The sequence below is a fragment of the Diabrotica virgifera genome, chromosome 9 (genome assembly GCF_917563875.1).
Source record: "Diabrotica virgifera virgifera chromosome 9, PGI_DIABVI_V3a".
Classification (NCBI taxonomy): Eukaryota; Metazoa; Arthropoda; class Insecta; order Coleoptera; family Chrysomelidae; genus Diabrotica; species Diabrotica virgifera.
The window spans coordinates 37,557,426-37,575,666 of record NC_065451.1 but is presented as its reverse complement, the minus strand read 5'-3'; the positions used below and the strand labels follow the sequence as shown (position 1 = coordinate 37,575,666).

The 18,241-nt window shown below is 33.0% G+C and overlaps 1 protein-coding gene across 1 annotated transcript in view; it reads right to left on the bottom strand.

Moving 5' to 3' along the window:
• The window catches only part of LOC114331074 (lipase 3), a 57,553-nt gene that overhangs the window by 22,926 nt on the left and 16,386 nt on the right, over positions 1 to 18,241 (bottom strand). The window contains exon 3 of the mRNA XM_028280549.2: positions 7,718 to 7,832. Coding sequence (XP_028136350.1) covers positions 7,718 to 7,832 — 115 coding nt within the window. The remainder of the gene's footprint in view (positions 1 to 7,717; positions 7,833 to 18,241) is intronic.

Here is an 18,241-nt window from a genome sequence, read left to right as displayed (position 1 = left end):
GGGTCCGTTTTGGGTACGGAAACGGATATTTTATCGAATACTTTTCTGTCTAACTTTTAAGCATTTCTGTCACTGTATTTTTAAATTCTGGGATAGTTTTGTACTAAAAGGTATTTTTGCTTTAACTCAGAAGAATACGCAGTTTTCTAGAAAAATCGATTTGAAAAATTTTTCGTTTTTTGGTTTTTTGAGTTTAAAAGAATTTAGAAAAATTCTATTTAGGAAAACGAAAACTGCTACGTTTATTTCCCTTCCAGAGATGAATCGATTTTATCAATTGTGAATTTCTAGTACTGGTCATAGGCATCCGTCTTGGGTAGATCAAGGGATATTTTATCTCATAACTTATTGGTCTTTAAATTTTTAGACATTTTTGAGAGTAGAGTATTAAATTATGAGGTATTCTAGTACTAAAAGTTACTCTTGCTTTGAGTCGGCAAATACACCGTTTTTTTTAATTTTTTTAAAATTTTTTTCAAATTCAATAAACGAAAAATTTTAAAATGGATTTTTCCAGAAAACCGTGCATCCTACTGATTTAAAGCAGGAGTACCTTTTAGTACTAGAATACCTCACAATTTAATAATCTAGTGTCAAAAATACCTAAAAGGGAAAGACAAAAAAGATTCCTATGACTGGTACTAGAGATTCGCAATTGATGGAATCGATTTATCTCTGGAAGAAAAAAAGGCGGACCAGTTTTTGTCTTTCGAAATGGAAGCGTTCTGGAGATATAAAAAAACTAATTACAACGCGCCATCTGTAAAGAGCTTTAACTCCCTTAGACAGGCCGCACATCAAAGAAACATGAAACGTAAATTACGTTTCATGGAAATAAAATACTGCTAAACAAATAGACGTCCGGCCATTTATGCGACTCTCCGAAAATAAAAATGTTTTATGAGCATGAATCACACTCGTTTCATTGGTAGGTGGACTTTAAGATTTGTTTAGCCGTGTTTTATTTTCATGAAACGTTGTTTTTTGTTATCAATATATTTTTGTTGCATTGCAATTTTATCCCGCCTTCTTACTTCCCACAATATACACACGCATGTAACAGGCGCTAAGTTGCCGCACTCAACTGGTTTTCCTGATATTGTAGGATTGTAGATATTGCTCTGATATTGTTTCCTATATTTAATAGCAAAATGTCCTAAGACTAACAACACCAGAATAAATCGATTTTTAAATACAGCACCTATCTACTTGCAACTTTTTGCATTGTGTTCAGGATAATATCAGGAAAAGGTGTACAATATAAAAATGGGTGAAATTGCATTTTAGTGCATAATAAGCATCCAAAAGTGCATAAACCTGTCAAAATCAGTGTATTAAGGGCAAAATTTTGTTATTTGGGGGGTTTATGGAGTTACGAATACGCAAGCAGAACCGACCTCCGAATCACCACTGCCCAGAGTTGCTACTAAGGCACGTCATCTGGAGTTTCGTGGGATATCGGCAATAAATTAAAGCAAACATATTATTCGAGGGTTTTTGGGATGGCCAAACACGAATATGACATTACAACCGACCCTCGGAACACCTGGTGTCCAGGGTGACTGATCTCGAATTTAAAGGGTTTTTGGAGGTCGATTCTGATAGCGTATTCATCTTCAGCAACCACAAAACTCCTCGAGTAATCTACTTGAATCACTTTAGTGTCTGAAAGCCTCGAAATTTAAGAATATGGCGTGTATATCAGTCACCCCGAGCACTAGGTAAAGATCTGTTCTAATGTGAAATTCTTGTTCAGAAACCCCAAAAACTACCTGAGTAATCTGTCTGTATCAATTAACTGCCGAAATTAGTATATAAATATGGTATAGAAAATGCTTAACAAATAAAAGGGTACCATAAAATATCATTTTATTATAATACTAAAATACAGGGTGTCCTATTTAAGAAAACTCAGAAAATATTCATTACGAGTTTCAACCAACCCCGTATACTAAAATTAAACATTTTGGTATACTATTAATAACTGACAATAGTAGACTATATTAAAAATCGTTTAAACATAAATTAATAGAAGTTTGGATATCAAATCACTAACAATATGTATAGGGTGTGAATGTTCCTACAAAATTAACAAAAAAACGTAATTATATTTTAAACTACCTCGTATAATATTTCAAAAGACTATATTTTATTAAAGAGAACATCAAGTAGAATCCAAAAATGTAAAAATATACAGGGTATTCCATTTAAAAATACATAAATTTGTGTCACCCTGTCAAAACGGGTAGCTCTGTATATTAGAAAATACTGTTAAATCATAGTCCTATCTGTGGCCCATGTTTTACCTAAATAACTTTTTTCGTATATCTTACGACAAACGAGTAATTGGACTTTGTCACACTAATGCCCCACCCTGTATACAAAATAACCATAAAACCATCCTGCCTCTTTGTAAATAGACTTATATTAAGATTCTTGAAACATGTGCAAAATGGCATGACTCAGAAAATCGTTGACTTTTTCACGAATTTTCTTACAAATCTAGGACTCCTGCCGTCTTACAAGAACCATTTGACCTTCCTGCCGAGTACCGAAAAGGTATTGATTGTATTTAAGTATTAGGTATAACTTTTTAAAGACAGGACTAAGAAAATCACGGAATCAGGGTGAAAATTTTCCGCAAAATTTTCCAAGGGACAAGTATACTTAAACATTAGGAGACGTCATGCCAATATTTTTTTTGAGCATTTTGAAATAAATATGTTTAGTTTATTTAGTGGGCAGGACCTAGAAAATCATGAAAATTTCATTATTTTCCTTACATGTTTGTATACATATATACTCTGTTACCCCGTTTGCAACCCCCCTGCCCAAAAAATTTTCTTCATAAAATCTTATGAAGTGCTTTAAAATTTAAAGCAAAAACCGTAATTCGTATTATAAGTTGCTAACCGTTGCTAAGGGCAACCGACACAATAAATCACATTCGTAACGAAAAATAAATCTCCACTACATTTTAAAAATCATTTTTAATAATTAGATGTAATTTTCGGTTAAAATAATTTGTATTTTATGATAATATAAGTCTTTATTTAGTCAATGACTGTGAAATAATTTCTTAATTGTTATAAATAAAGTCACCACGATTTAAGAAAACAAAAACAATTATCTCGGCTTCAGTTGGTCGTAGAAAATTTATATTTTGTTTTGAATCTTTACTTTGTCTTCGGCAACAATAACCTGTAAGTTAAAAACTCATAGGATGTACAGGGGCGGCTTCAGTTCTAAATGTTTATAATGAAATTTGCCCCCTTATTTTCAAACCCGAAATAAGAGGTTGAAAAATGTTATACGCATTTATTTACATCAGAATATGAAAATATAAGTCTTTAGAAGGAGAGTAGATCGTGGATTAACTTTCTACGATTTTTTTTTTTTTTTTGAAAAAGTTATAGCCTTCGACATTTGACCCCTTGGGATAAACAAATTATAATATCTAAGCAACAAGTTCACCAATCGGACCCTACAAATGTTTTTTAGGTTTGGTTTTGAAAGATATTTATTTTAATGCCTTAAAAAAATACATAACAGTTACTTTTACAATAAATATTGCAATTTCAAAAAACGGCCATTTTGGACCTTTCGCAGGCTGTTTTGCAATAAATTGTAGGTTTTTTAATTTACTACAATTTTTTATTTAAAAGTTTTTCTCTAAAATGAATATCCTAAGCTGCATAATTAAAAATCTTTAATAATTGCAAATTTAACAAAGGAAAAACGTCATAAATAAAAAACCGCACAAAATTTTTGGTTACATTTTAGTCGAAGTTATTCCTACCATCGTACTTTACAACACCTGGTAGGTTTTAAAAATTCCTGAATTATATCACGTTTTTTTTTCACCCACAGCCTGCGGTATATTACAACTTAACTATCAACATTAAAGTGGATGACTAATTGACAGAAGCAGTCTCCATAATATATAGAGAAGTGAGACAAGGATGCACTCTTTTCCCAGTGTAATTTAAATCTACTATGGACATATCTTCGAGCAAGCACTGGGAGAACTACAGGAAGGCGTATAAATCGTCGGAGCTCGTCAAAAGTTCTTGCAGATAGTTTAGATGGTTTGCAAAGAATAATGTCGCTCATATCAGATATAAGTAGAAAATAAGGACTTGATCTCAATTAAAAAAAAAAACAAATTATATGGTAGTCAGTAAACGAGAAATATTTTGGGATTTTGGTTAACCTACAACTAATTTATAGGGTAGACAGCTACAAATACCTTGATACCAACAAAAACAGCCAATAGGACCATGAAGGAGAGTGGATCGTGGATTAACTTTCTACGATTTTTTTTAAGTTATAGCCTTCGACATTTGACCCCTTGGGATAAACAAATTATAATATCTAAGCAACAAGTTCACCAATCGGACCCTACAAATGTTTTTTAGGTTTGGTTTTGAAAGATATTTATTTTAATGCCTTAAAAAAATACATAACAGTTACTTTTACAATAAATATTGCAATTTCAAAAAACGGCCATTTTGGACCTTTCGCAGGCTGTTTTGCAATATATTGTAGGTTTTTTAATTTACTACAATTTTTTATTTAAAAGTTTTTCTCTAAAATGAATATCCTAAGCTGCATAATTCAAAATCTTTAATAATTGCAAATTTAACAAAGGAAAAACGTCATAAATAAAAAACCGCACAAAATTTTTGGTTACATTTTAGTCGAAGTTATTCGTACTTTACAACACCTGGTAGGTTTTAAAAATTCCTGAATTATATCACGTTTTTTTTTTCACCCACAGCCTGCGGTATATTACAACTTAACTATCAACATTAAAGTGGATGACTAATTGACAGAAGCAGTCTCCATAATATATAGAGAAGTGAGACAAGGATGCACTCTTTTCCCAGTGTAATTTAAATGTACTATGGACATATCTTCGAGCAAGCACTGGGAGAACTACAGGAAGGCGTATAAATCGTCGGAGCTCGTCAAAATTTCTTGCAGATAGTTTAGATGGTTTGCAAAGAATAATGTCGCTCATATCAGATATAAGTAGAAAATAAGGACTTGATCTCAATTAAAAAAAAAAAGAACAAATTATATGGTAGTCAGTAAACGAGAAATATTTTGGGATTTTGGTTAACCTACAACTAATTTATAGGGTAGACAGCTACAAATACCTTGATACCAACAAAAACAGCCAATAGGACCACCCTCCTGAAATAAAACAACGTATAGGAAAGACCAGACGATGAAGTTTCTGTTCAGAAGTCGCAAGTTACAACTTGGTAGCAAAATTAGGATCAGCTTCTACGTATGTATTTTCTACGTTATTATATGGAGGTCTATCCCAAAATCCCGACAGCCAAAATCCCGGCACGCCAGAATCCCGACAGGTCAAAATACCGACCCGCCAGAATCCCGACAGGTTTGATAATTATTTTATTTCTGGTTTTTTGTTTATGACCATCAGTTTTTTATTTTTTGTTACTAAACAAAAGTATTTACCATTTAATATGAACTAATTTTCTAAATAAAATTTGTAACGTGGGTATATAAATTAAATTATTTTTTTGCCAATAATATAGTCCAATAATATATCTATAATCAAATCCTGAATTCAAGTTTACTTTCATATATAGATATTAAAATCATGTCACTTACAACCTTCCATTTCACTAAGTATAGCTTTGATATTATAAAATGAAGTGTTTAATGATGTTTTTTTTAATACATAATAATTAGTACCCGTACTTATTAGTAAGTAATTAATTTTTCAACTTTAATACTCTATTGGTATTGCATTTGAAAAGGAAACAATAAATATTCAAAATGTAGTGGTCGGGATTTTTGCTTATGCGAGGATTGTTGCATGTCGGGGTTTTGGCCTGTCGGGATTCTGGCGTGTCGGTGTTTTGGCCGTCGGGATTTTGGATGTCGAGATTTTGGCTGTCGGGATTTTGGGCGGCACCGATTATATGGAGTAGAGGCCTGGAGACTTTCTGAAGCATCTCTAAGAAAAATCGAGGCCTTCGTAAACAGACGTATTTTAAGAATTTCATAGGTTAGTCCAGAAAGCCACCGAGCATCCGCTGGGGAAAAAATTCTGGTTCTTATTTTTTGCATAATCTTACTCAAAAAGGACCCCTTTTAACAAATTTACATGTAGCCAGGTCCAAAAGTAGGTCAAAATTTTTTTAAACGTTTTTTTTTTTGTTTTTTACTAAAATTATTATTTTTTTGCATCGAACAAAGTTTTTTTAGGTTCTTTGGTTCATTCTAAATAGAAAAGATCTGTAGTGACCTTTCTCTAAAGTTGGTAGTTTTTGACATAGGTACATATAAGCGATCAGAAATTTAAAAATTGCGAAATAGGCCATATTTAACCCTCAAAAACTATGTGAAAAACTGAAAACTTCAATGTTTCCAAGGTAGGTAGATATTCTTTAAACATCGACTGATGAAATAACGAGGAGTTTTTTACAATACAGTGTCGAAAACCTCTTTGTTTTTTAATTGCTAGTCAAGCGGCCGCTACACAATTTTCAATCGTTCCATGTATTTTTTGTAATATGCGTAAATATGTATGTGAAGAAAAATATTCTGATTCCATTTTTTTCACCATCTTGCTTGAAAATGTTCCCTTTTAACAAATTGGCATGTTGCCAGGGACCAAAATAGATAAAAAAAATTTTAAACTTGTTTTTTAGATTTAAAATGTTTTCCGATTACATTTTACATTATACATGCAACGGTTGAAAATAGTGTCGCGCCCGCTTAATTACAATCTTAAAGAACAAGGGGGTTTTCGATACTGTATTGCAAAAAGCTCTTCGGGATTTCATCAATCGATGTTCATAGAATATCTAGGTATCTTGGTAACATTGAAAATGTTGTTGTTTCACATAGTTTTTGAGGGTTAAAAATGGCCGATTTTGCAATTTTTAAATTTTCAATCGCTTATCTCGAAATCTATCACTTTTAGAGAAAAGTCACTTAAGACCTTTTCTATTTGGAATGATCCAAAAAACCTAAAAAAAATGTCTAATGCAAAAAATTAGTTTTAGAAGAAATAAAAAAAAACGTTTAAAAAAATTGTTGACTGCTTTTTGATCCAGCATACATATACATGCAACGATCGAAAATAGTGTCGCACCCGCTTGATTAGCAGTTAAGAAACAAAGGGTTTTTCGATATTGTATTGCAAAAAACTTTTCGGGATTTTATCAATCGATGTTTAAAGAATATCTACCTGCCTTAACAACATTGAAGTTTTCAGTTTTTCAACTTTAGAGAAAGATTGCTAAAGATCTTTTCTATTTGGAATGAACCATAGAACCAAAAAACTTTGTTCGATGCAAAAAAAATAATTTTAGGAAAAAACAAAAAAAAAAACGTTTCCAACAATTTTTACCCACTTTTCGACCTGGCTACATGTAAATTTGTTAAAAGGGGTCATTTTTGAGTAAGATTGTGCAAAGAATCCGAATAAGAATATTTTTCCTAACGGATACGCAGTGGCTTTCTGGACTAGGTGGTTCGTGCGACTAACCTTCAGATCCTACGCAGAATTGGTAAGGAATGCCAGATTATTAACACAAAGAGCGCAATCTAGAACATTTTGGCCATGTTGTGAGGAATGAACAGAGATAAGGCTTGTTGTAACTCATTCTTCAGCTCACAAGATAGATTTAGTTTAACAAATTAATGTAACTTTACACGAATTCATATTTACCTAAAATTCCAAAAAGCTGAGTAATCATTTGGCAGGGAGATATGTGATCTCGAATAAACATTTCCTCGTGCATTTCCTAACCAAACATCATAACCTTTGTCTGCCAATACAAATGCTAAAAATACAAAGTTAGTCTACACAAGAGTTTGAAAAAAAAAAAATACTTTGTAACCAAATTTTACATTGAAAGTATCAACTGATAAATGAGGTGCTCAGAGCAATATAGTGGCCTAACGCACAACCCACAGTTTTGCCAAAACTCTTTCATTGCGTTAAAGTTATCACTTATTTAAAATTTTTCAGATGCACAGTGGCTCAAGCATTCGTTGCTTGAGCTGAATCTGCATTTGCATCTGAAAATACTTAAATAAGGGATAACTTAAATGTAATAAAAGCCTTTTGGTAAAATTGGGGTTGTGGGTTAGGCCATTGTTGCTCTGAGCGCCTCAAATATATAACGTCAAAATTCTATAACTATCTCTATAATTTTTAAGGTGGGTCTATATTATGTGATTAGGTAACCCGATAATATCAAACATTTAATTGTACATACAAGTGTTTAGGATTACTTTAATATCCCGAAACATTTTTTACCGATTGTATATTTTATATTGTGCTGAAGTTATTTTTTTTGTAGCATCTTTTCAATTTACTATTTTACTTGGAAATAAGCCAGAAACTAAGTTGGAAATGAAATTTATTGACGTTTCGACTTCCACTTCAGAAATCGTTATCGAAATAAAAAAATATTAATAAATTAAACAAATTTTGTTTATGTTGCTTGGTAAATAAGTTCTTTAATTTAATCTGACTCATTCATATTAAAATGATATCCCCAATATTTATGAGGGGCGTTCCTGGAACGACTTTATTGTAAGATAGTTCATTAGATTAGGTACATTAAATCAACTTTAACTTAAGAATATTCGTCGAAATAATCATAGCATGTGATTTTTCTTTAAAACACATTCACGTGCAATAATGACAGTAAAATTCTCGTGTTAGTGATTCCATAGTAAATCACTAGGAAAAACAGGAGAAAGCCTCATGATACTATCCCGACATCGTAAGTATTTGGTTTAACATTCAGTTTACTCTCAAAATTAACACCAAACTCTGATTTTTTATATGTAGTTATTTTAAAATAAAAATAATATTCTTCTTCTTTAAGTCCCATCTTCGCGGCGGAGGTCGGCAATCATCATAACTATTCGTATTTTAGAGACGGCTGCCCTAAAAAGTTAATTTGCTGTACATCCGTACCACTCTCTCAGGTTGCGCAGAAACGATATTCTGCGTCTCCCTATGCTTCTCTTTCCCTGAATCTTTCCCTGCATAATCATTTGGAGCAAGCTGTACCCCTTTCCACGTGTAATATGTCCGAGATATTCCAATTTTCTTGTTTTGATGGTATTTAGGATTTCCATATCTGTATTCATCTTTCTCATAACCTCTTTGTTTGTGACGTGTTCTGTCCACGATATTTTCAGAATTCTTCTGTACACCCACAGCTCGAATGATTCTAGTTTTTTCGTTGATGCAGCATTCAAGGTCCAAGCTTCCATTCCATAAAACAAAGTCGAGAAAACGTAGTACCTAGCCAACCTAACTCTTAGCTCCAATTTCAAATCTCCTGTGCAGAGCACTTTTCTCATTTCGTTAAAATTTGCTCGAGCCTTTTCTATTCTGATTTTGATTTCCTGTAAGTAATCTCCTGTGGAGTTGATCATTGTTCCAAGGTATGCATATTGGTCGACTCGTTCGATATTGGATCCGTTTATGAAGAGATTTTCGTTATTTCTTTGAGTTTTCGATATTCTCATAAACTTTGTCTTGTTGACATTCATTGCTAGCTTGTATTCTTGTCCAAACTCTGCTATTCTGGTCACCAGCCTCTGAAGATCCCCAATATTTTCAGCTAAGATGACAGTGTCATCCGCATATCTAATGTTGTTAATGGGAACTCCATTTACCTTTATTCCAGCTGTTTCACCCTCAAGAGCTTTTTTCAAGATCTCTTCCGAGTAGGCATTAAAAAGAATTGGCGACAACACGCATCCCTGTCTCACTCCACGTCTGATTTCAATTTCCTCTGACAGCTGGTCGTTAATACGTACTTTTGCTCGTTATTTATAGTATAAATTCGATATAATCCTGAGGTCATTGTAGTCCAACTTCTTTGATTCCAGGACATGCATTAATTGTTCATGTCTTACATTGTCGAATGATTTATTATAGTCAATAAAACACGTATATATTGTTATGATCTGCTTTCTATTACTTTTATATTAATTATTATTTACTTGATCAATTATTTAATTAACGCAAATCATACATAAAAATTAAGAAAGAATCTCAGGGTGCCTTTTTATAATATAAAAAAATGTCTAAATTATCTTATGTTATACTTATCTTCTCTCGTGGTTTCAGTATCTCTTAGTTGATCCTTATCGGGATAAAATAGGAAAAGGAAATAAATAGAAAAATCATAAATAAAAACATACAATTACCTTTATTATCAAAAGCAATGTTCTGTAAATTTATCAATTAAATTCTGTGGGCATAACTGTCCAAAAGAAACTTTTACCATATAAATTAATCTAATTCAAACAAATATTTATCGCTTTGTTCTTGATACCATTAATAAACCCAGCTAAACAAACAAATTCGGTATTCCCAAAATTACTTATACTTCCTATTAAATTTTTGAAATATTGGAATCTTAAATTCATATGCTTTTACGTAAAAAAATTAACTTCTGATTATAAAAAAAAATCTAAACCCAAACTGCGTATTATTAACGTCTATGTCCAGTTTATGATATATTCGGTTACGGATGACTTTAAGTAGCAACTTTAGCACATGGGACATCAAACTAATGGTGCGGTAGTCGCCGCATTCTCTTGCGTTTTTCTTTTTAGGGAGGCAAATAAAATCGACGTCAACCATTCTTTGGGTAATGTGCCTGAGCTATAAATTTTGTTCAAGAGTACCACTAAAATATCAATATACTGTTCTTCATTGTTTTTAACGCATGTATTATTTCTTTCTTTGTAATATCTGGACCTATTTCTCCTGAAGTAAGTTCTATGTGTTCCAGGTACCCTCTTTCATCATCGAACAGTTCATCGATGTATTCTGTCCAACGTTGTACTTTCTCATCGGTCTATGTTATAGCAACCCCGTGTCTATCCAGAAGTGCACCAGTGAGATTTTGCTTTCTTAGTCCAGCCATTTCTTTGACTTTCTTATGTAGGTTAAATAGATCGTATCTTTTTTGGAGGTCCTCGATATCTTTGCATTTCTCTTCAAAGTGTTTTTATTTTGCCTGCTTTATCATCTTCCTTATCTCGTGATTAATCTCCCTGTATTTATTGTCATCTTTGTTCTTATATTGTCTCCGTTGTTCCGTCATATTCAGTATCTCGTCGTTCATCCACTCCTCTTTTCTTCTTGTGGAAGTCTTTAGTATATATTTACAAGGTTCTAGTATGAAATGTTTTAGTTGCTCCCAGTGCTCATCAATGTCATTGGTGTCTATGTTCAGCTCTCTACAGTTCGTATGCAGTTCGTGTTGAAGACCATCTTTTACATTGGGTTCTTTAAGCTTGCTTATGTCTATTGTAGCAGTTCTCTGATGTCTTTTAATATTTTTAAGTGTGTGTGTAATTTTGGCCATAAGTGGGTTGTGATCTGAGGCCACGTCTGCTCCGGGATATGCTTTTACAGCTTTAACAGCATTACGGTATCTTTCATTTATCATAATGTAGTCTATCTGGTTCCTAACTACTTTCTCCGATGAATCTGCGGGCGATCGCCATGTATACAGTCGTCTGTTGGGTAGTTTCAAAACTGTGTTTGTAATAATGAAGTTCTGCTCTTGGCAAAATTGTAGTAGACGATCCCCTCTCTCATTGAGATTTCCCAGGCCATATTTTCCTACACGTTTTCCGCTTTGCTCCTTTCCAATCTTTGCATTGAAATCACGATACTCCTAGGTTGGGATTTTTAAGGTCCTAATTAGTCCTTTTTGTTTTTTTCAGTGCTTCTTCGATATGCTGATAAAAAAATTCTAGTTCTTCTTCATTGGCATTCGTCGTAGGAGCATATACTTGTATCAGATTCAACGTGGCGTGAGATGTCTCTAATTATAGTAATATTACTCTTTCTGAGATGGGGATAAACCCTTTCACTGCTCTATTAGATATTTTATTAACAATTATTGCCACGCCGTGTCTATGTTGGTTGTCATCGCTACCTGAATAATATATTGTAGCTTCTGCTGTTGAGAAGCAGTCCGATTTAGGCCACCTGGCTTCACTGATACCCAGTACATCAATATTCAACCTCTTTGAATTCAACCTATTTATCTCTTGAATGATATTTTGCATCTTACCAGGCTGAAATATGCTCTGAACATTCCAGGTTCCAATTTTAGTATTGGACAGTCTTATTCTCTCGTCTCCGCTTTTGTGACAAGGAATTCGCTGATTAACGACCTGAGAGGCCTTGTCCTTTCCTCCCCTGCCGGATCTTGGCTTCCGAGGGCCATAAGCAGTATCACTGTTGTTGGTTTCTACCACCATGATGATTGTACTAGGGATATCCATATGGATCTTTAATGTAGTGGTTTCCCCTTGCCTTCTACATCCTTATCCCGTTGACCATTGCTTGGTTCTTCCGCCTTCGGGGCCGATTTCTCAACCTCAGGACAAAAGCGTGCATTACCACTTTCTAACTCATCCGCCCAAAGCCGTTGGCCAGTAAGTGGTGGATTTCTTATTCCGGCAATGATTCGGTGACTAATTTGATTCTATATTACCCCTAAAATCGACGGTTGCCACTTCCGCCATCTGCACCGTACCGAAACTCCGCTTCTCCGCCGTAGCTGCCGTTATGGACTTCATCCGTAACCCTGGACAAGGGACCCTAAAGAGGTACTAGTTTCCCGGGTCAGGAAACCCCCGGAATCTGCGGACAGCAGGGATTGATTCATTTTCCCTGATAGGACTATCTTCAAGAATTTAAAGAGTTCCTACCCGCTACCCAAGCTACCGAAATAATATTAATAATACATAAATATATAAATAATAATAAAATATAAATGATGCACCTCGATATGTGGACTTACTAATCGTGGTATTTTCTGTCTATTGATTTCCTCTTTTAATATGGGTAACCACATCCTACTGCATTCTGCCGACGAATTTACTATGGAATCACTAACTCGATAACTTTACTGTCATCATTGCATGTGGTTGTGTTTAGACAAATCACATGCTGTGTTTTTAAGACGGATATTTATAAGTTAAGGTTGATTTCATGTAATCTAATGACCTATCAAAAGGAATACAATTCTTGAGTATAAATTTTTTACAGTCACACGGATTAGTGAAAGAACTAGCAAAAATGTAAAGGAATATAATTTATAGAACCTGAATTCAGTTGTATACAGTGAGCACGTAAAGGTTGGAATAAATTCATTTTCTCGAGAATGGACGATTTTCAAAAAAATCCTAAAACAGGTCAATTTTTATTTTTAAATTACGACTTTTTGGCATATATATTATACTAGTGACGTCACCAATCTGGGCGTGATGACGTCATCGATGATTTTTTTTAATGAAAATAGGGATCGTGTGATAGCTCATTTGAAAGGTAATTCAATTCTCTATTCAGTAATATAAACATTAACATAATTGTTTATACAGGGTGTCCAAAAATTTTTTTTTAATTAAATTTATTGACATAAAAAGAAGAATGTATGTAATTTATTTAATTCAAAATACATTTTACTGCTATCAGAAAACAGAAAAAAATGTTTATTTGGCAAATAAATATTGTTTTTTGCTTAAATTCAATATTAAGCAGCCACCCACCAGCTTCGTGACAGTTTGAACATTTAATTTAAGCGAAAAGTCATGAATATTTTTCAAATAAACATTTTTCTGTTTTCTGAGAGCAGTAAAATGTATTTTGAGTTGAATAAATTACATACATTCTTCTTTTTATGTCAATAAATTTAATCAAAAAAAATATTTTGGACACCCTGTATAAATAATTATGTTAACGTTTATATTACTAAATAGAGAATTGAATTACCTTTCAATTAAGCTATCACACGACCCCTATTCTCATTTAAAAAAATCATCAATGAAGTCATCACGCCCAGATGGGTGACGTCACTAGTATGATATATATGCCAAAAAGTCGTAATTTAAAATCAAAATTGACCTGTTTCGGAATTTTTTTCCAAAATTGTCCATTCTCGAGAAAATTAATTTATTCCAACCTTTACGTGCTCACTGTATAATGACCATAGTATTCAGAATAATTTCAGAGTTTATATTTCAGAATTGATATTCTGAAATTTTACCCGATATAGACGTCCAGGAAATCGAAACCGCCCTATCTCAAATGAAAAATAAGAAAGCTGCCGGTCCAGATGGTAAGTTTGCTGAAATGCTTAAGGAAGGTAACCAAGCTATTATAGAGGAGCTAAAACTGTTATTTAATCGATGTCTGCACAAGGCAGAAATACCTTACGATTGGAATGAGAGTATTACAATACTGTTATTCAAAAAAGGAGACAAAAGAGACTTAAAAAACTACAGACCTATCTCACTACTCTCACAAATATACAAACCCTTTATTAGAATTATAACCAATAGACTTACAAATAAAATGGACAGTTATCAGAAAGTTGAACAAGCAGGTTTCAGAAAAGGATTTAGTAGCAAAGATCATCTCCTCACTATGAAAATATTGATAGAGAAGGCAAACCTAAATTTAAGCTTAGCCTTTGTAGACTATGAAAAACCGTTCGATGGTGTCGAGATATGGGCGGTACCAAAAGCTCTAAATAACAGCAGAATAGACTACAGGTACAGGCAACTCTTACATAACATATATAAAACAGCAACTATGACAGTCGAATTGGAAAATAAAATAAACAAAACTAATCCCATAGCAATCCGTAGAGGAATAAGACAAGGAGATGTAATATCCCCAAAACCCTTCACCTTAGCAGTGGCGTACTGAGCATGGTTCCGCGGGTTCCTCGGAACCAGGGCCAGGGCTCCGCAGGGGCCCGCTCTAAACCGATTTTTGCTCCTTTTTTTCTAATTTGATTGGTACATTTTGAACCACAGGCCCCTTTCTCAGGCCCGTATTTTAATGGGGCCCGAAAAGATCACCAAAAGAAAATTTTTATTGCAAAAACAAAATAAATTTTTAAAATTATTTCATTTTACGAACAGGAAATGATATATATGAAATGAACAATAATAGTGATATTCATAAACCATAAAAACTTTCTTATTATAAAACTGCCATAAGAGTAGGTAGATTGCCTTGTCGGCAATGTCGGCATCAATATCAATAAGTAAATTTGTTAGACACCACTCCGAAGGATTACCAAGAGGTAAGATTAATAATAGGTATTGTCACGTTTTGTCATAATATTGCAAAGTTTAAAGTTTTCTGCAAAGATAAAGTATTGCTTGCTCGTGTTATTTTTCAGTCATATGATTTTTAAGTTAGTTCAATTAATCTATACATTAAGCATTTAGTTGTTTTATTGAATTTCTTAAAAAACTTATTTTCCTTTACTAAGTAATCGTTTCGTTATTATCATGAGTTAGAAACATAAGTGGCAGTGAAAAACGCAAAAAGCAAAAATTAAGAGAACAAGAAAGGCATGCACAAAAAGATGCAATATTATTATATTTTACATCCCACAACAGTGCGAAAAAAGGAAGTTCGTCCTCCTATCCTGTTGCTGAGAAATTTACGGTGACTAGTGAAAGTGATAATGAAAATAAATTATGTGATGAAGGGCGAGTTGCAATCAAAGGTTTTCAAGCGATTTCACCTGGTACAAGTACATTTCCGTCATTTGCTATAGAAAACAACTTGTAAGTAACTCTTTTCCTAGCGATATAGTATAGGTGATTGGTAAAAAGATTTAAATCTTGAAATTCAACAATATTTTATAAATAGTCAACCGAATCAAAATATTGATAAAATTTTTTGAGGGTGTTACACAAATAGATAATAATAAAACCAGACATATGCAAAGTGCGATATTTTATAAAACAAAAGCTAATGGGGAAAATTCTTCGCGAGTGATTAGTGTACAGTCCTAAATGTAGCCGTGTTTATTGTTAGATACGTTTGCAACCTGTTTTATACGAAAATTGCTCTTCTAACTACCGATTGGTATAATGACTGGAAAAATATTAATAGGACAGTTATTCAACATGAGCGATCTGTTGAGCATATTTCCTCAATTGGTACGTTAGTCAAGAGAAGTAGTACAGCAGGATAACTTGTAACCTTAATGGAAAAAAAATATTTAAAAGAAAATGAACATTTTCTGTGCGTCTCTTTGACGCACAAATGTGAACATGTGTGTCACTTTTTTCGAAATCCTGAAAAAACTAGTTAATATTTTTGAAAAATTTTAACGCACAATGAACGAATACAGTATTACCGAGGACCGAAAGTCCCTTAGAATAGATAAACAATTTCTTTTGAATAAGACATTTGAAATTAAAAATCACACTAAAATTTTTATTTATTTTTTTTTCACCCCTGTAACTGATTAAATAAACATTAAAGAAGTTTTCAGGAACTTTCGGCCCTCGACAATAACCTAATCTTTCATTCTGCGTTTAAATCTTTTAAAAATACTTATTAGTTTTCTTAGGATTCGAAAAAAAAAATAATGCATTTAAAATGCATTGGAGCTGAAATTTGCGCCTATTCCCTTAAATGTTGGCGAAAATTGCTTTATTAATTTGTTTTCAAAAAAATCTCGTCGTTTGATTAAATATATCAACCCCACCATTATCTAAGGTTTTATTTTTGCTATTTTTTATTTAAGACGAAACAGTAATGATCAACAGGTAGCGAAAACGCGTTCCAAGATTGCAGCTGCAATTTTGAATATTTTTTCGAGATATTTGGCAGACGTATTCGTAATATAATAATGAATGGCGGTACAGAGCCCAATTTTAAGAATATATTAATATGTGGAAATTACTCTGTAATTAAATACAATATTAAAAAAACGAGCCTGTACCGCCATTAAGAAGAACAAAAAAATACACTTTCTTCAAATAAACTTTTTTATCCGATGCCTAGATTTTGTGTCATTTTGGAACTACTAAAATTTTTTATTTCATTATTAGTTCCAAAATGACACAAAATCTAGTCATCGGATAAAAAAGTTTATTTGAAGGAAGTGTATTTTTTTGTTCTTCCTAATGGCGGTACAGGCTCGTTTTATTGTATTTAATTACAGAGTAATTTCCACATATTAATATATTTTTCAAATTGGGCTCTGTACCGCCATTCTTTATTATATTAGGAATATGTATGCCAAATATCTCAAAAAAATATTTAAAATTACAGCCGCAATCTTGGAACGCGTTTTGGCTACCTGTTGATCGCTACTGTATCACCTTAAGCTTTTTATCTCCCTAGGGATTTGTATGTAATGATCTAACTTATTTATAAATGTATCATACATAATATTATGTATAGGTATGCAATTTGAGAATCTATTTTGTTCATTTATTAAAAGCTGTTTTAGTTTTACGATAAAGGTTTTTAATTATGACTGGAGATTTAGATGTAGAAAATTTTTGAGATTCATTATTTTTTATAAAAACAGCTGGAGTAAAGTGATCAGTCATGTCAGTATGAAAAACGGTAGGATTAATATTAATTTACTGTTTGAGTTTTTATAAATATATGATGATTTATATTTAATATTCATTAAAAATATTTGATATACAATGTGTGTTTTTATTGGGCGGGGTGCCCGCATCCCAACCTGAACCAGGGCCCGCGGATCTATCGGTACGCTACTGCACCTTAGCTCTGGCAAAGGTCTCTAAAGAACTGGAATGGAAAGACATGGGTATCAACATAAACGGGGAGAAACTCAATTACGTCAGATATTGCGATGATGTTCTTATTACAACCAACCAAGAAGAATTAGCCACAATGCTGACTCAACAAGCACAAGCATCAGAGAAGATAGGATTACAAATGAACATGAGTAAAACAAAAATCATGACAAATACAAATGACAGTAAAGTAATGTAAATATTGAGGTTGTTGACGAATATATATATACCTGGGGAAAATAATCGAAGCTAATAAAGGGAACCAAACAATTGAAGTAGGTACGAAGAAGAATCAGGTTAGCGTGGGCAGCGTTTGGAAAGCTAAGATGGATACTAAAAAGCACAAAGATACAAAAGTACCTAAAAACCCATGTATTTGACCAGTGCATCCTTCCTGTTCTGACGTATGGCTCAGAAACATGGACATTAACAAAGGCCAACATAAACAAAATAGAAATAACTCAGAGAAAAATGGAAAGATCCATGTTGGAAATAAAACTGCAAGACAGAAAATAAAACAAATGAATAAGAGAGAAAACTAAAGTAAAAAATGTAACTGAACATATAACACGGTTAAAGGGGAGATTTGCGGGCCACACTGCGAGAC